Here is a 12,486-nt window from a genome sequence, read left to right as displayed (position 1 = left end):
ATCTCAGGTGAGCGACTTCCTTTCAATATTCCAAAAGAATAACAAATAATAAAACAAAGCGTGTTTCAGTGTATTCCTCCTTGTAAATGAGTCCTTTTGTGAAGGAATGACACATTTGTTACAGAAGCCAAGAACTTGTGTTCTGACGAGCTGCGGCTGGTATGAAGTTCTAATCGGACCGAATCCGAGTATAAATCGCTCTCCTTCCATGAAATCAAACTCACTCCTCACCGTCTAAGTCATGAGCATCATCCTTTTATTTTTATGTAGGATATTTTTAATCTAAATTAATTTTACTACTGGATATTCTGTTTAACTAAAGAAGCTTTGAGAGCCTCACTGGCTAAGATTAACTATAATAAATTACAGCATAACCAAATGTGGAGATGCGGTATTTAAGAACGTATAAATCATTTACATTTTTAAAGCACTAACATAAAAAACACCCGAACTACTCATACTGTTTGAGGCTTGCAAGGGACATTACATGTGAATGCGGATTAATAGTTTAATCTCTGGCATTGAAGCCACGCCCACCTCGTCCTGCTCTTACGTTATACTATGTCTCCATCACCTGGCAATTCATGGAATTGCAACAACATTGGACAGGCACATTCAGTCATCAGATACATTCAGATTTACGATTCAAACGTTTTTCAACACTAGGTGCATAGTACTTCCATGTTTGTGCAAAAAGGTGATAAAATCCAGTAGGTCTGCATGTAAACAGAGAGTTAACCCACAAGCGTCGATAACGCGAACGCTTTACCGACTCTACCACATTTCTCTGGCATAAGGGATTCTCAATTCTGATGTTTCCTTGAATGGCACATATGATTTGGAATTTAAATTTCATGTATAAGTGTGCAAACCAAAAACTAAACTACAAAGAATGTTTTGATAACCAAAGATTTACTTTCGCAGGTAGACATTGACATTTCTGCCGCTAGAATCTGTCAGAATTTACAGGAGAGCTGAAAGTCTGTTATGCCCATTTTAAAAATATAAAAATCCAGCAGCAATAGGACATGCGGGGTTTAGATGCTCCACTACTGGCCCAAGTACTCATAAACTCATGGTTTCCGAGGAGGTCAAGGCCAGGTGGTGGAAGAAGCACATTCTCGCGGATCTCACACTCGGCTTCCAGCCATGTCTGAGCAAAGTGAACATCAGGCAGAACAAGCAGCTAGACTTTTGTAAAACAGAGGAGAAAGTCTTCAGCTTTGGAGGTCCATCAGTGGTGAGCGAGCCAGAATACTCAACGCTGCGGATCACTACCTCCCAGCAACAACGGAGCACATCTCTCCCTTATTGCTATTGGCTGTGAGCCAGGATGCCGCCACAGGGCGGCATTGAGCGCTGATGTGTTTGGCAGACCCAGCGATCCAGGGTGAATTTGTTCCTGTAGTGGAAGATAAAGAACGTCAATATCATAACTAAGTTTTACACTAATATGAGCACAGCAGCAGTGAGTACTGACTGTTTAGCTTGGAAAGTCTAGCAGGATGCTAGGTCAATCTCCCTCTGCAGGGCTAGTCGTCAGGTCTACAAAACAAAATAACAGAGCATATATGAACATGAACAGATCATTCTGGATGATGTGAAGAGAATGTGAATTGAATTGTCTACTGAGCTTTTATAAGATAAGACAAGAAGGGATAGAGTGATGTAGACATGGTTCATTAATCACAACATCAATGACAACTTCATCTTGGTTTCCCAGCTTCTCTGACAGAAAGACCACTTCTGCATGTGAGGTTGGCTAACTCACAAATACACAAAGAGAAATTACACTGGGAAAATTACACTGAGAAATCAGACCGAGAAATTTATGGGGTGGGTGGGGGGGGGGAGATGGGACTGATTGCACAGTCAGCTTTAATTTCAACTCACCAACTCTAAAAGGCTTTCATGCATTTTCACTTTCTCCTCTGATCTCCACCAGACATCTCTCAGGGCACTTCTTCCTCCTCCTCTTCCTCAGGAGATGCTCATCTGTCCTGGCCGTGGCTGTTCCTGCTACATTCTCCTGGCTTCGGCTCGGCCTCCAGCTCTCTGCATCACCCCACTCTACCTCTTTTCCCCATAATATCTCTCTCTCTCGGTTCCTGCACCAGTGTGAGCAATTTGTACCATCCCACTCCCTCCCCAGGCACCTCCTCTCCTCCTCTGCACTTCTGGTTGGATCTTCCGCACCTCCTAAGCCACGTGCCTGGGCCCTGACTTTGCTTTCCATAATCATATCTTTCACTGCACGTGTATCACTCTCTGGCCCCTTGCTGGCTCTGTCTACCCTCTGCTTCTTCCTTTTCCTTGTTTTTTGGCCTGATGCATTTCCCCCAGTGAGCAGCTCATTAATCTCACTTTCTTCTGCAATCGTTTTTTTTGTATGTCTTTTCCCTTTTTACTTTTAGAACTCCTCTGCATACATCACTTCTCTCTTAGTGGTCACATCATATTCCATGCTGCTCTCATCCAGCCCAACCGCCTTGTCTTTCATCCGCTTTCTTCAGAGATCTTTCCCTGCTTCCCGATTGCAGTTAATCGCATCTTTCTTCCAAACCTCCTCCTCCACTACTTCCTCTTTTGTATTTCCTTCTCCAGTCTGGGTTCCCATGCTGGTGACAGTGGTGTATTTTGCTTTTTGCTTCTCTGTGCTCAGTATAATTTCCTGTTTGATGATCTTTCCACCAACAGATCTGACCTCAGTGGCTACACCTTTCTGGGAAGGCACCATTCTGTCACTCTGTTCTGCGTCCAGCTTATTTAATTTTGGAGCTGTCCGCTTCCTCTTACCTTCATTGCTTTTAAATCCTCCCCTCTTTTGAACGTTCGTCTATCCTCCAATTTTCCTGGAGAGCACATTATCTCTTCCTCACCAACACTGACATCTGCAACACATTTCACAGATTATTTTTCTTTACCTTTTCCTTTCAACGAGAACATTATTCCTCACATCAGCGTTTATTTCACCTCCGTCGTTAACGCTCTTTGTGAACCTCACGGACTTCACAGAAACAGTTGATACTTCTGTCCTCTTCCTATTACACATATCTAGTATCTGTACTTCTCGTTGTTTCTCTGTGCATTTAACTAATCCTACACGAATAATTGTGTTAATGTACAATTGCATTTAGGGCTACATGCATGGGTTCGCATGACCAAGTCAGGGTCTCTAGCAACATACTACAAACTAGTGAGAAGTTAACGAATTTACTTACCCCACTCGTGGTGTTATTCGGGTATAATAACCCGGAAGCATTAACATACGTGCTTCCTTAGCAACCGAGCGCTATCTGACGCGTCCTTAGCAACCCGTTTTTAATAACCCGTCAAATTCTACAATGGACATAGTGGCCGAAAATAAATCTTTGTGGCAACAGATATGTGAGGGTAAGCTTCATATAATAAAAAATACGCAAAATTAGCAAAGCATATTATTTAACTCTGGTGATTATTATTTTCCTTTGTAAATAAGCCTCATTGAGCGATGTTTGTCCTAAACTCCCACATGTAAATTAATTTGCTCAGTCGCAGAGACATCTACCAGTTTGTGATGTTACATTAAGTGTTTGTTTGACCATGTTATTCGGAACAGAATACGAGTCGGAGCTGCCTAGTCCGCCAGGAGCAGCCGCCCTGAGTCCTTACCGCCCGCAACACGAGGTCCTTTTACTCGTAAATGAGTTATATCGTTGCGTAGTTCTTTATGGGCATCGTTGTTTGAAAAATGTCTTTTACATATTTGCGTCTTCAGGTGGCAGTATACAGTGAGCTGGTGAAGAATGATCCTGCAAGGGCAGGCTGCTCTGCATGGCGAGGAACACCGTCACTGGATCATAATCAGCCCCAATCCCCTGATTCCGTCTTGCAGCAAAGTACATCTCATCGTATTTATTACATTTTAACCGTGTCTTCGTTGAGACAGCCGCGTTCCGCTGTGTGTCACGTGGCGTGCGTTCGGTGTTTATCCTTGCTCTGTTGCATGAAGATACAACTGAACATAATCAGCCATGGCAGTTTCGCTATGTCTGTGTGTATGTCTGCCTGGGTTTTGCAGATGCCACCACTCTCTACCTGGAGAGCGCTATATTCCCTGTGTTGCTGCCTGGACTGGAAGCTTTGCTCATAGAGGCGCAGAAAGAAGACTGTGTGGAGGTCAGCACTCGTTACAAACTCACGAGACACATAAACACCGAGAGGGGACTAGGGCAAGCCGGTATACTATGGTCTACCTCTGCTCAGTCTTAATACACCGTTGCATAATACTGGGCCGGTATCCCAGCCACTAAATGTCTTGTCAGTGCTGACCCCAGTTCTGAGACTTGCGGTGTGATAATAAGCAGACTCTACCTTGCTTAATGTTTCCATCCATTCTCTGTCTCTCTGGATGTTTGCCTCCCTCCGCTTTCAGAGGAAAAGGGCCAAATTCAACGCCTGTGACTTTTTGACGGAGTGGCTCTATAAGTAAGTGGCACAGAACCTGCCTCATACTCTTATGACCGTTTATTTTTACATTACAGTGAATGAGCTTTGTACTCATTTGTCAAGAAACAGGGCAATGTGTATTTTTGAATTACAGCTGTGTAGTTGAATTAGTGCGTGCAGATGTTTGATAGGGGCGCCGTGGAATCTGTGCCGTGAGAGACTGAAATAAACCCTCTGCTGCTGTCCTCATGTATTCTGCAGCCATAACCCCCGAAGACTGGGCAACGGCCCCCCAATAAATTTCCTGGAGATCCCGTTTGTCAAAGACTGGCTGAGCAGACAGTAAGTACTCCTACTGCACAGGTATGTGAACTGCAGCCCTCCTGCAAATCCATTGTTGTTTCATGCAACTTAACTTAATTCTGAATACTGATGCGTTGATGAGCCGGGCTGGGTGGTGCAGTGGTTACTGCTGCTGCCTCACAGCAAGAAGGGCTTGGGTTCGGTCCCCGGGTCTGGCGTTGGACCTTTCTGTGTGGAGTCCACATGCTCTCCCTGTGTTAGTCTGGGTTTCCGCTGGGGGTTCCGGTTTCCTCCCACAGTCCAAAAGTGTGCAGGGCAGGTTGATTGGCAAATTTGAGTTGTCCTCATAATCGTGTGAGTGTGTGCGCCCTGCGATGTGTTGGTTCCTGCCTGCGCCTATTGCTCCCGGGATGGGCTCCGGTCCCCCCATGTAACCCCAGTTGGGATTAAGCGGTTATGGTGGTGGATGGATAATGAGCCAGGTGGTATGCTGGTGCAGTGATTAGCACTTCTGCTTCACACCTCTACAACCAGGGATCGAGACTTTGGAATTATCAGGTTGTCTGTTGAGAATGATGCATGATCAGTGTGCACTACGATGGGTTGGCACCCTGTCCTGGGTTATTCCCTTGCCTGCTGCCTATAGGCTTTGGACCCCTGTCACATAGGACAAGTGGGCACAGAAAATAGATGGTGGTTTGAGGAGGGTGTTACCTGTGTACGGTTGTATTTTATACAGATACATCAGTTGATCATCACCTGCCTTCTCCACAGCCCCCGCCCACCAATCCCGCTGTCTCTGCTGCTGTCGGATGCCGAGGCTGCACTTCTGATCCAGTCTCATTGGCGTGGCTATAGGGTGAGTGTACAGCACCAGGCGCCAGATCCTGATTCAGCCCATTTGGGTTTAACCCAGAATTTCTGTTTGTAGCATTCCGGCCTAGACAGGGCGAAGGCTCCCCAGCCTTTATACAGTTTGCTGTTTTTTGTGGTTGTTTAGCTGTATACTGCGAGATCTTCCTTAAGCACGGCCCCTAACCCCTTTTATACTGTGAGATTAGCTCTTCCTTAAGCACGGCCCCTAACCCCTTTTATACTGTGAGATTAGGTTTTCCTGAAGCACGGCCCCTAACCCCTTTTATACTGTGAGATTAGGTTTTCCTGAAGCACAGCCCCTAACCCCTTTTATACTGTGAGATTAGCTCTTCCTTAAACACAGCCCCTAACCCCTTTTATACTGCGAGATTAGCTCTTCCTTAAGCACGGCCCCTAACCCCTTTTATACTGCGAGATTAGCTCTTCCTTAAGCACGGCCCCTAACCCCTTTTATACTGCGAGATTAGCTCTTCCTTAAGCACGGCCCCTAACCCCTTTTATACTGCGAGATTAGCTCTTCCTTAAGCACGGCCCCTAACCCCTTTTATACTGTGAGATTAGCTCTTCCTTAAACACAGCCCCTAACCCCTTTTATACTGCGAGATTAGCTCTTCCTTAAGCACGGCCCCTAACCCCTTTTATACTGTGAGATTAGCTCTTCCTTAAACACAGCCCCTAACCCCTTTTATACTGCGAGATTAGCTCTTCCTGAAGCACAGCCCCTAACCCCTTTTATACTGCGAGATTAGCTCTTCCTTAAGCACGGCCCCTAACCCCTTTTATACTGCGAGATTAGCTCTTCCTTAAGCACGGCCCCTAACCCCTTTTATACTGTGAGATTAGGTTTTCCTGAAGCACAGCCCCTAACCCCTTTTATACTGCGAGATTAGCTCTTCCTTAAACACAGCCCCTAACCCCTTTTATACTGCGAGATTAGCTCTTCCTTAAGCACGGCCCCTCACCCCTGATGGCTCCCGGCACTGGCTGACCCTGTTTTCTTAATTATCCGCCAGTTAGGATAAAAGGCTCTGCCAAATGAATAAACGCGATGTAAATGTCTCACTCATTCTTGGCCTCCATGCCAGGATTTTTACTGTCCCAGTGGGGGGAAAACGTGAAGGATTTTTAAAGAAGGTGATCAATTCATGTGGGGTCCTCATTAATGAAACCTTTCTGGTTATATTGCCCTTGTCTGTCAGAACTCCTGCCTTTTCACTTATCTTTTGCTGCAACTCAAACTGACATAATATCTGTTATTTGTAACAGTGGGAAGAAGATATACAATTTCTGATACAATGGCAAAAAGTGGCAGAAATGTTTCTTTGGAGGACGTTGGATATAATGAATGGCTAAAAGAACGATTTCATAGGTTCTGGCATTTTGAGCTTTTCTCTTGAGGCTCTTCCTGCATGTCCTTATCTCTGAGAGCAAGGGCCTGACCCAGCCAGCAGGGCTAAACCATGGAAGACCTTGGAAATGCCTGTCTAGATCTAACCTCGGCTTGCTCTAATGGAGGCTGTTAAGAGGCTCTGGAACTGGCTGTAGTCCAGCCTCTCAGAGAACCATGATTATGCTATGGCAGCTTTTCTGTGTGATTATGTCATTAATGATGTCATGTTTAATTTTGTTCTCCCTGTGTGGGTGATGTTCTCTTCTAAAAGTAGATATGCTCCACAGACACTGCTGCAGTGATTGGCTTTAATTCCAGACACAAAGAGTAATATCCTCTGTTTATTTGAGCCTGGGTGTTTGAGAAGCACATGCAAATGAGGGTCCGGTAAGATACACTGCAGCCATCCTGTTCAGTGTCCCTCTGGCTTTCTGTGTCACATGTGGACTGTGTGATCGGGACGGCCAATCGGAGGACGGGCTGTAATCTGGAACAGCAGGGGGCAGCAGTGAGCTTCTGTGGCACTCTGCGATTTCCCCGCGCTTGACAACGGTGCAGCTGACCGTGCTGCAGGCGTTTCTCTGTCCCTGCGGGGGGCGCTGACTTACACTCACAGGGTCGCGGGAGCTTCAGGGGCTGTTAGAAAAGCCGTGTCCAGCGGTTAGGCTGCGACAGCTCTGAGCTCCGACACAGCAGAGCCCTAACAACCTCTGCAGCTGCAAAGAGCAGACAGAGTGGGAGGGGGGACAGGACCCCAGAGAGTTAAAGGCCTCTCGCTGTTTTTCTGCAGTGGTCACTCGCCGTCACTGTCTTCGCTTGTGTACTAAGAGCCTTTTGGTTATTAATTGTTGTCTTTTCCTTTTGTGCCTCCTGTTTCTCCTTTTTCCTCTCCTGCTTTCTGTTTACACCACACTCTGTCCCCCCCCCCCCCCCCTGTCAGCGGTGTTATGTAACCAGGCTGACGCAGCTCACTGCAGAGCAATTGCGATGGTAATGGCCCTCTGTGTCGCGGCGCAGTCGCAACGCTGCAGCCAAGAACTTCAACGCACCGCTGAGGCGCACGTTATGCAACCGCCTGAATGCGCTGCAGTGGAACCAGTTGTCTACCAAAGATTCTCACAAGTTCGTGAAATACGATAGCGAGGACAGGGCTGATTTGCCTCCCACCCTCCCTTTCCAGTCTTCAGCCACTTGGAGGATGCCCTTCTTACCATCTCCAGCCCCCTCCCCAGGCGTATCTAAACTGAGCCAAAAGTGTAGACTGAAACCTGGGAGAAGCTGAACAATTGCCTTGTTCTGTGTTTAAAATTGTTAATAGTTTTCTCTTTAGTCCGTAGAGACCGAGTTTGGGTGAAATGGAATTAAAAACACCAAAGAAGCTTTGCTTAGCTGCCTCTGCGCAGCGTGGTGGAACATGACAGTGCTCACGTGAGAACCGCTTAATCCGCTTTGCTCCAGCGCAGGAGGCGCTTAACCCCTGAGCTGCTGGCAGTGCATTTAGATAGACCGTTTCGGATGGAGAGCGGCCATCTTTAATCGACAGAGCAGGCCGTGTTTCGGTTACAGATGTGTGGAGCTCGTTAAAATCCACCTGCTGTGGGCAGCTGGGCTGGGTGACTATGGCGACCGGGTCCGATGTTACAACCACAGCCTACTCAGTACTGTCCTCATCGTATATGTGATAATTCCCCCTGTCCCCCAGGGGGCAGAGTAGGTATTAGAGGGTAGTAGTTGCAAGTCGCTGCGACACTGGGGGTTGCAGCAGCACCATTCCAGGTCAGAGCTGGGAGCTGCAGGAAGTGACCAGGGACCTGAGTTGGTTAAACAAACGCACAGCTGCAAATGGAAATGACAGGAATTAGTTGTGGATGAAAGTGAGGGTCAGTGAGGCGTGAGGGGAGGGGGGTGGCCCTCCTGCTGGGAGTGTGGCTGCCGTGCTGCTTCCCGGTGACATGCACTGATGTGGCAGCTTGTTGGCTATGCAGATGCGGGAGGGCGGAGGGGCTCCTTTGCTGTGCTTATTTAGATGAGAGCATTTCAGAATAGCTGTCTGAGGTCCCCACACTGCACCCAGCATGCCAGCGGGGGTTTGGACGTGATTTAATAAGGAATGACAGATATGCAGATTCGTCCAGAAAGAATAGAGGTGTAAAGAAACCCGGAAAGGCTGTGTGTGTATGTGTGTGTGAGTGTGTGTGTATGTGTGTGTGAGTGTGTGTGTGTGAGTGTGTGTGTGTGTGTGTGTGTGTGTGTGTGAGAGAGAGAGAGAGAGAGAGTACCTTCCCATCATTCCAGAAGAGACACCAGCAGGGATTCTGCAGAGCCAGGCTCTCCTCTGCCTTCTGTGGTGCAGCCTGCAGTGTTTGACACGTACGTTTCTTCACACACCCCGGACAGGCTGACACCCCCCACCACCCCCCACGCACTTCAGATGCCTGTACCAGAACTGTGTGCTCCATAAACCAAACACACTAACAAGCCAGCTCTGCTACACAGACTGGTGATCCTGCCTCTTCCACATATAGAGATGGATATAGCTAGGCTAAAAACAGTGAGGAAAGATTGTGGATGAGCACACGCACAAACACACACACACACGCACACACACACACGTGTGCACGCACACACACACACACATGCGCATATACACACATGTGCATACACGTGCACACACACACACACACACACACACACTCGTGTTGCGATGCCTCCCCCCCCCGTTCCGTTTGGGCCCCCATTGCACTCACCATCACTGTCATCCCATCTTGTTTGTGATGGTTACATAAGAGGCCTGCTTTCAGCATCACCGCCCTCAGAGAAGGAGGAGGCAGATAAGGAAGGATAGAGGAACGTGGTGGGGGTGGAGCTCGGCCGGCCGCTTCTGAACACAGGCCAGTGAATGTGTCTCTGACCCTTAATAATGATGAGCTCCCCCCAGAGAGGGCCATCGGTGCTGTGAATTTACCGTCTGTCACTAACAGTGCGGTTTCACGTCAGCCGTGCGAAGCTGCTATGTGTCCACGGTGCACCGGGAAGGTTTTATTCATGGTGCCGCAGATGCTCATGGCTGCGGTGCACTGACTGCACTCTCTGCGCCCCGGGGCAGGTCCGCAGGCGCCCAGATGTGCAGGAGCTGCGGCAGTGGCAGAGAGAGCTGCGCGCACAGAGCCGCGGCGTTATGGAGACACTGCGGGAGTTCTGGGCCCATCAGGAGAGTCGAGGTGAGCAGTAGGTCCCCAGGAGGAAGGCGATCACGCTCACGGAGAGTCATTATGGATAGGAGTGTCCCTTAACCATCACAAGCAGTGTGTGTGTGTGTGTGTGTGGGAGGGGAGCGGTAGGGAACATGAGCCCACATGTGTGCTATGTGCCGAGTGGGACTGCTGGGATGGTACTCACTCGGGCTGCTTCAAAATGGGCTGAAGGCCTTTGGCATGGGGGGGGGGTGAGGGGCTGGCAAATAGTCACATGGCACAGGGATCGGTGGGGTTTAACAGGATGAAAGCAGCACATATATGCAAATACAGCTGATGTAGGCACTGGGGAAGTGTATGCAAAAAACAGCAGCGATTTTACACCGACGGGGAGTTAAACACTGGTCAACTGAGAGTGAAGTATGCACGTGGCTTAACCCAACCCCCCCCCCCCCCCAGCATTTATTTTATTATATATTTGCGTTGCTATTCTGGATGCCAGCATGAGTTACTGGATCGGGGTGATGCGTATGTGAGAATTGGTGCCCCTCTGTGACAGACACACAAAACAGGCTTATTTCATATCAACTTAATAAACACATTTCTAATCACCTGCAGTAAAACTTCAATTTTTTTCCTTAATAAATCCCAGTATTCTGGTCCGTCCCTTACTGACCGGAGCTTCACGCTGCAGTTTTGTTGTCTGTGCGACCGTGTTCACAGTGTCCCGGGAGATGGCGGAGCTGGAGGACCCCGTGCCCCCCGACGCCTCAGTAGTCTCCATCCTGGTGCTGTCGCCGACCCCCCAGAGCACCATGGTCCTCTCACCCACCGCACAGGCCCCCCTGGATGTCGGTGAAGCCGCCGACAGGATGGAGTCCCCCCCTCCGTCCATGGCGTCGCTGACCGTTCCCAAGCCGGATCTTGGCCCGGTCCCTCCTCTGCTGAATGAGTAGGCCTCACGCCCACAGCCTTGGCTACCTGGACGGCCACCACACGACTGGGCTATTTGTGACGCTTCATCTCCATCCCACACAGCGCTTCACGAGTTCCAGTCGCCCGCAATCTAACAAGCGACACAAAAAATTACGGAAGGACCCTAAGAACGAGCGAATGATTCACGCCTCCCCCGCGTCGATAAGGCGTGCCAATGCAGTCCTGTCCACCATGGGCGTCGCCACCATTAAGTCTGAGGGGGTCTGAGCGTGTCCCCCTCGCATTTCATAATCATTCGTTTGGATCCCCCCACATTTAACATAAAATATTACTTTTATGCCAGTGTGCCCCCCCCCCCATTCAGAATGCTTCTGACGCCCCTGCTGTCCACCCTTCTCGTATCCACTGGGGACATTTTTTTTTCCAGAAGCATTAGGAGGTTAAAAAAAACAATGAAAGTTGTTGCTGAGATGAAGCTTATCTGTGCAGCCCGTTTCCTGTTTGTCATGCAGCTGAATGAACCAGTTTGACCTGAGAGAGGAAAAGGAACCAGTGGGACAAATTAATGGGATTTCCAACTTTATTGCTGGTAAAAGTGACAGAAATGAAAATCATATAAATAAAATGAAAACTAATAACAGGCCTTGTTATGTAACCTGTGTTTGTTGCCTCTGTCGGCTTCTCCCTAGCAAATGCAGTAATCACACCAAATAAGGTCTTTCCAGTAAAGTAAATGTCCAAAAGCATCAGGTGGTTCATTCGGCCGCCACATGATATTTGAATGAAAACACAGATGTGTGGGACAGGGTGCAAGTTGGACCGGCCCATCAGGCTCTCGTCAGACACGGCTGTTTAGAAAAGATAATAGCACTGACTCGATTTCAGCTGGGTGATTAAGCCGACCAAGATTTTGTTTCAACCAACCAGTATGAAGAGTCACAGAGTACTCAACTGGTTGGTTGAAACAAAATATTGGTCTGGGTTGACTGTGGACCTGAACTACTCTCCTCTGCAGGTTCTGCCTGGCCTGAGTTAGCATACCAGCCCGTCGCTGCGGATGCCACCACATGCATAAACCGGCCCTGACCTTGCTGAGGACCATGAGATGGATCGTTTCATCTAGGTTTATCGGGGGCTGGGGAGCCGTTTGAAGGCTGCGGTCTCCGCAGGGCCTGATCACGTTACAGTCCTGCTGGTATATTGATTCACCGGGGCTGCAAGCTGATGGAGCTGCGAGGAGGAGGACATGAACCGAGAGGGGTGCCCTCCAGGACGTGAACCGAGAGGGGTGCCCTCCAGGACGTGAACCGAGAGGGGTGCCCTCCAGGACGTGAACCGAGAGGGGTGCCCTCCAGGGCG

General features: G+C 48.6%; 1 protein-coding gene and 1 long non-coding RNA gene across 4 annotated transcripts; one reads left to right on the top strand and one right to left on the bottom strand.

Annotated features, from left to right (window-relative positions):
- Positions 1–239: 239 nt before the first annotated feature.
- LOC125717826 (uncharacterized) lies at positions 240–3,784 on the bottom strand. 3 transcript variants are annotated; one of them, XR_007384629.1, is made up of 4 exons: positions 3,652–3,784; positions 1,894–2,891; positions 1,481–1,545; positions 240–1,402 (listed from the first exon to the last, which is right to left on the bottom strand). It is a non-coding gene; the product is annotated as an uncharacterized LOC125717826 (long non-coding RNA). The 3 variants fall into 3 exon arrangements; XR_007384627.1 differs by lacking the exon at positions 3,652–3,784 and adding an exon at positions 3,222–3,293; XR_007384628.1 differs by lacking the exon at positions 3,652–3,784 and adding an exon at positions 2,974–3,212.
- Positions 3,281–11,757, top strand: iqck (IQ motif containing K). Its single transcript, XM_048991116.1, has 9 exons — positions 3,281–3,393; positions 3,599–3,666; positions 3,758–3,878; positions 4,061–4,158; positions 4,415–4,467; positions 4,690–4,770; positions 5,506–5,590; positions 10,104–10,218; positions 10,915–11,757. The coding sequence occupies exons 1-9, from the start codon at positions 3,345–3,347 to the stop codon at positions 11,145–11,147; spliced, it is 903 nt and encodes a 300-aa protein (XP_048847073.1). The 5' UTR covers positions 3,281–3,344; the 3' UTR covers positions 11,148–11,757.
- Positions 11,758–12,486: the final 729 nt, after the last annotated feature.

Source organism: Brienomyrus brachyistius, chromosome 22 (assembly GCF_023856365.1).
Source record: "Brienomyrus brachyistius isolate T26 chromosome 22, BBRACH_0.4, whole genome shotgun sequence".
Lineage (NCBI taxonomy): Eukaryota > Metazoa > Chordata > Actinopteri > Osteoglossiformes > Mormyridae > Brienomyrus > Brienomyrus brachyistius.
This window is presented reverse-complemented; position numbering and strand designations above follow the sequence as displayed.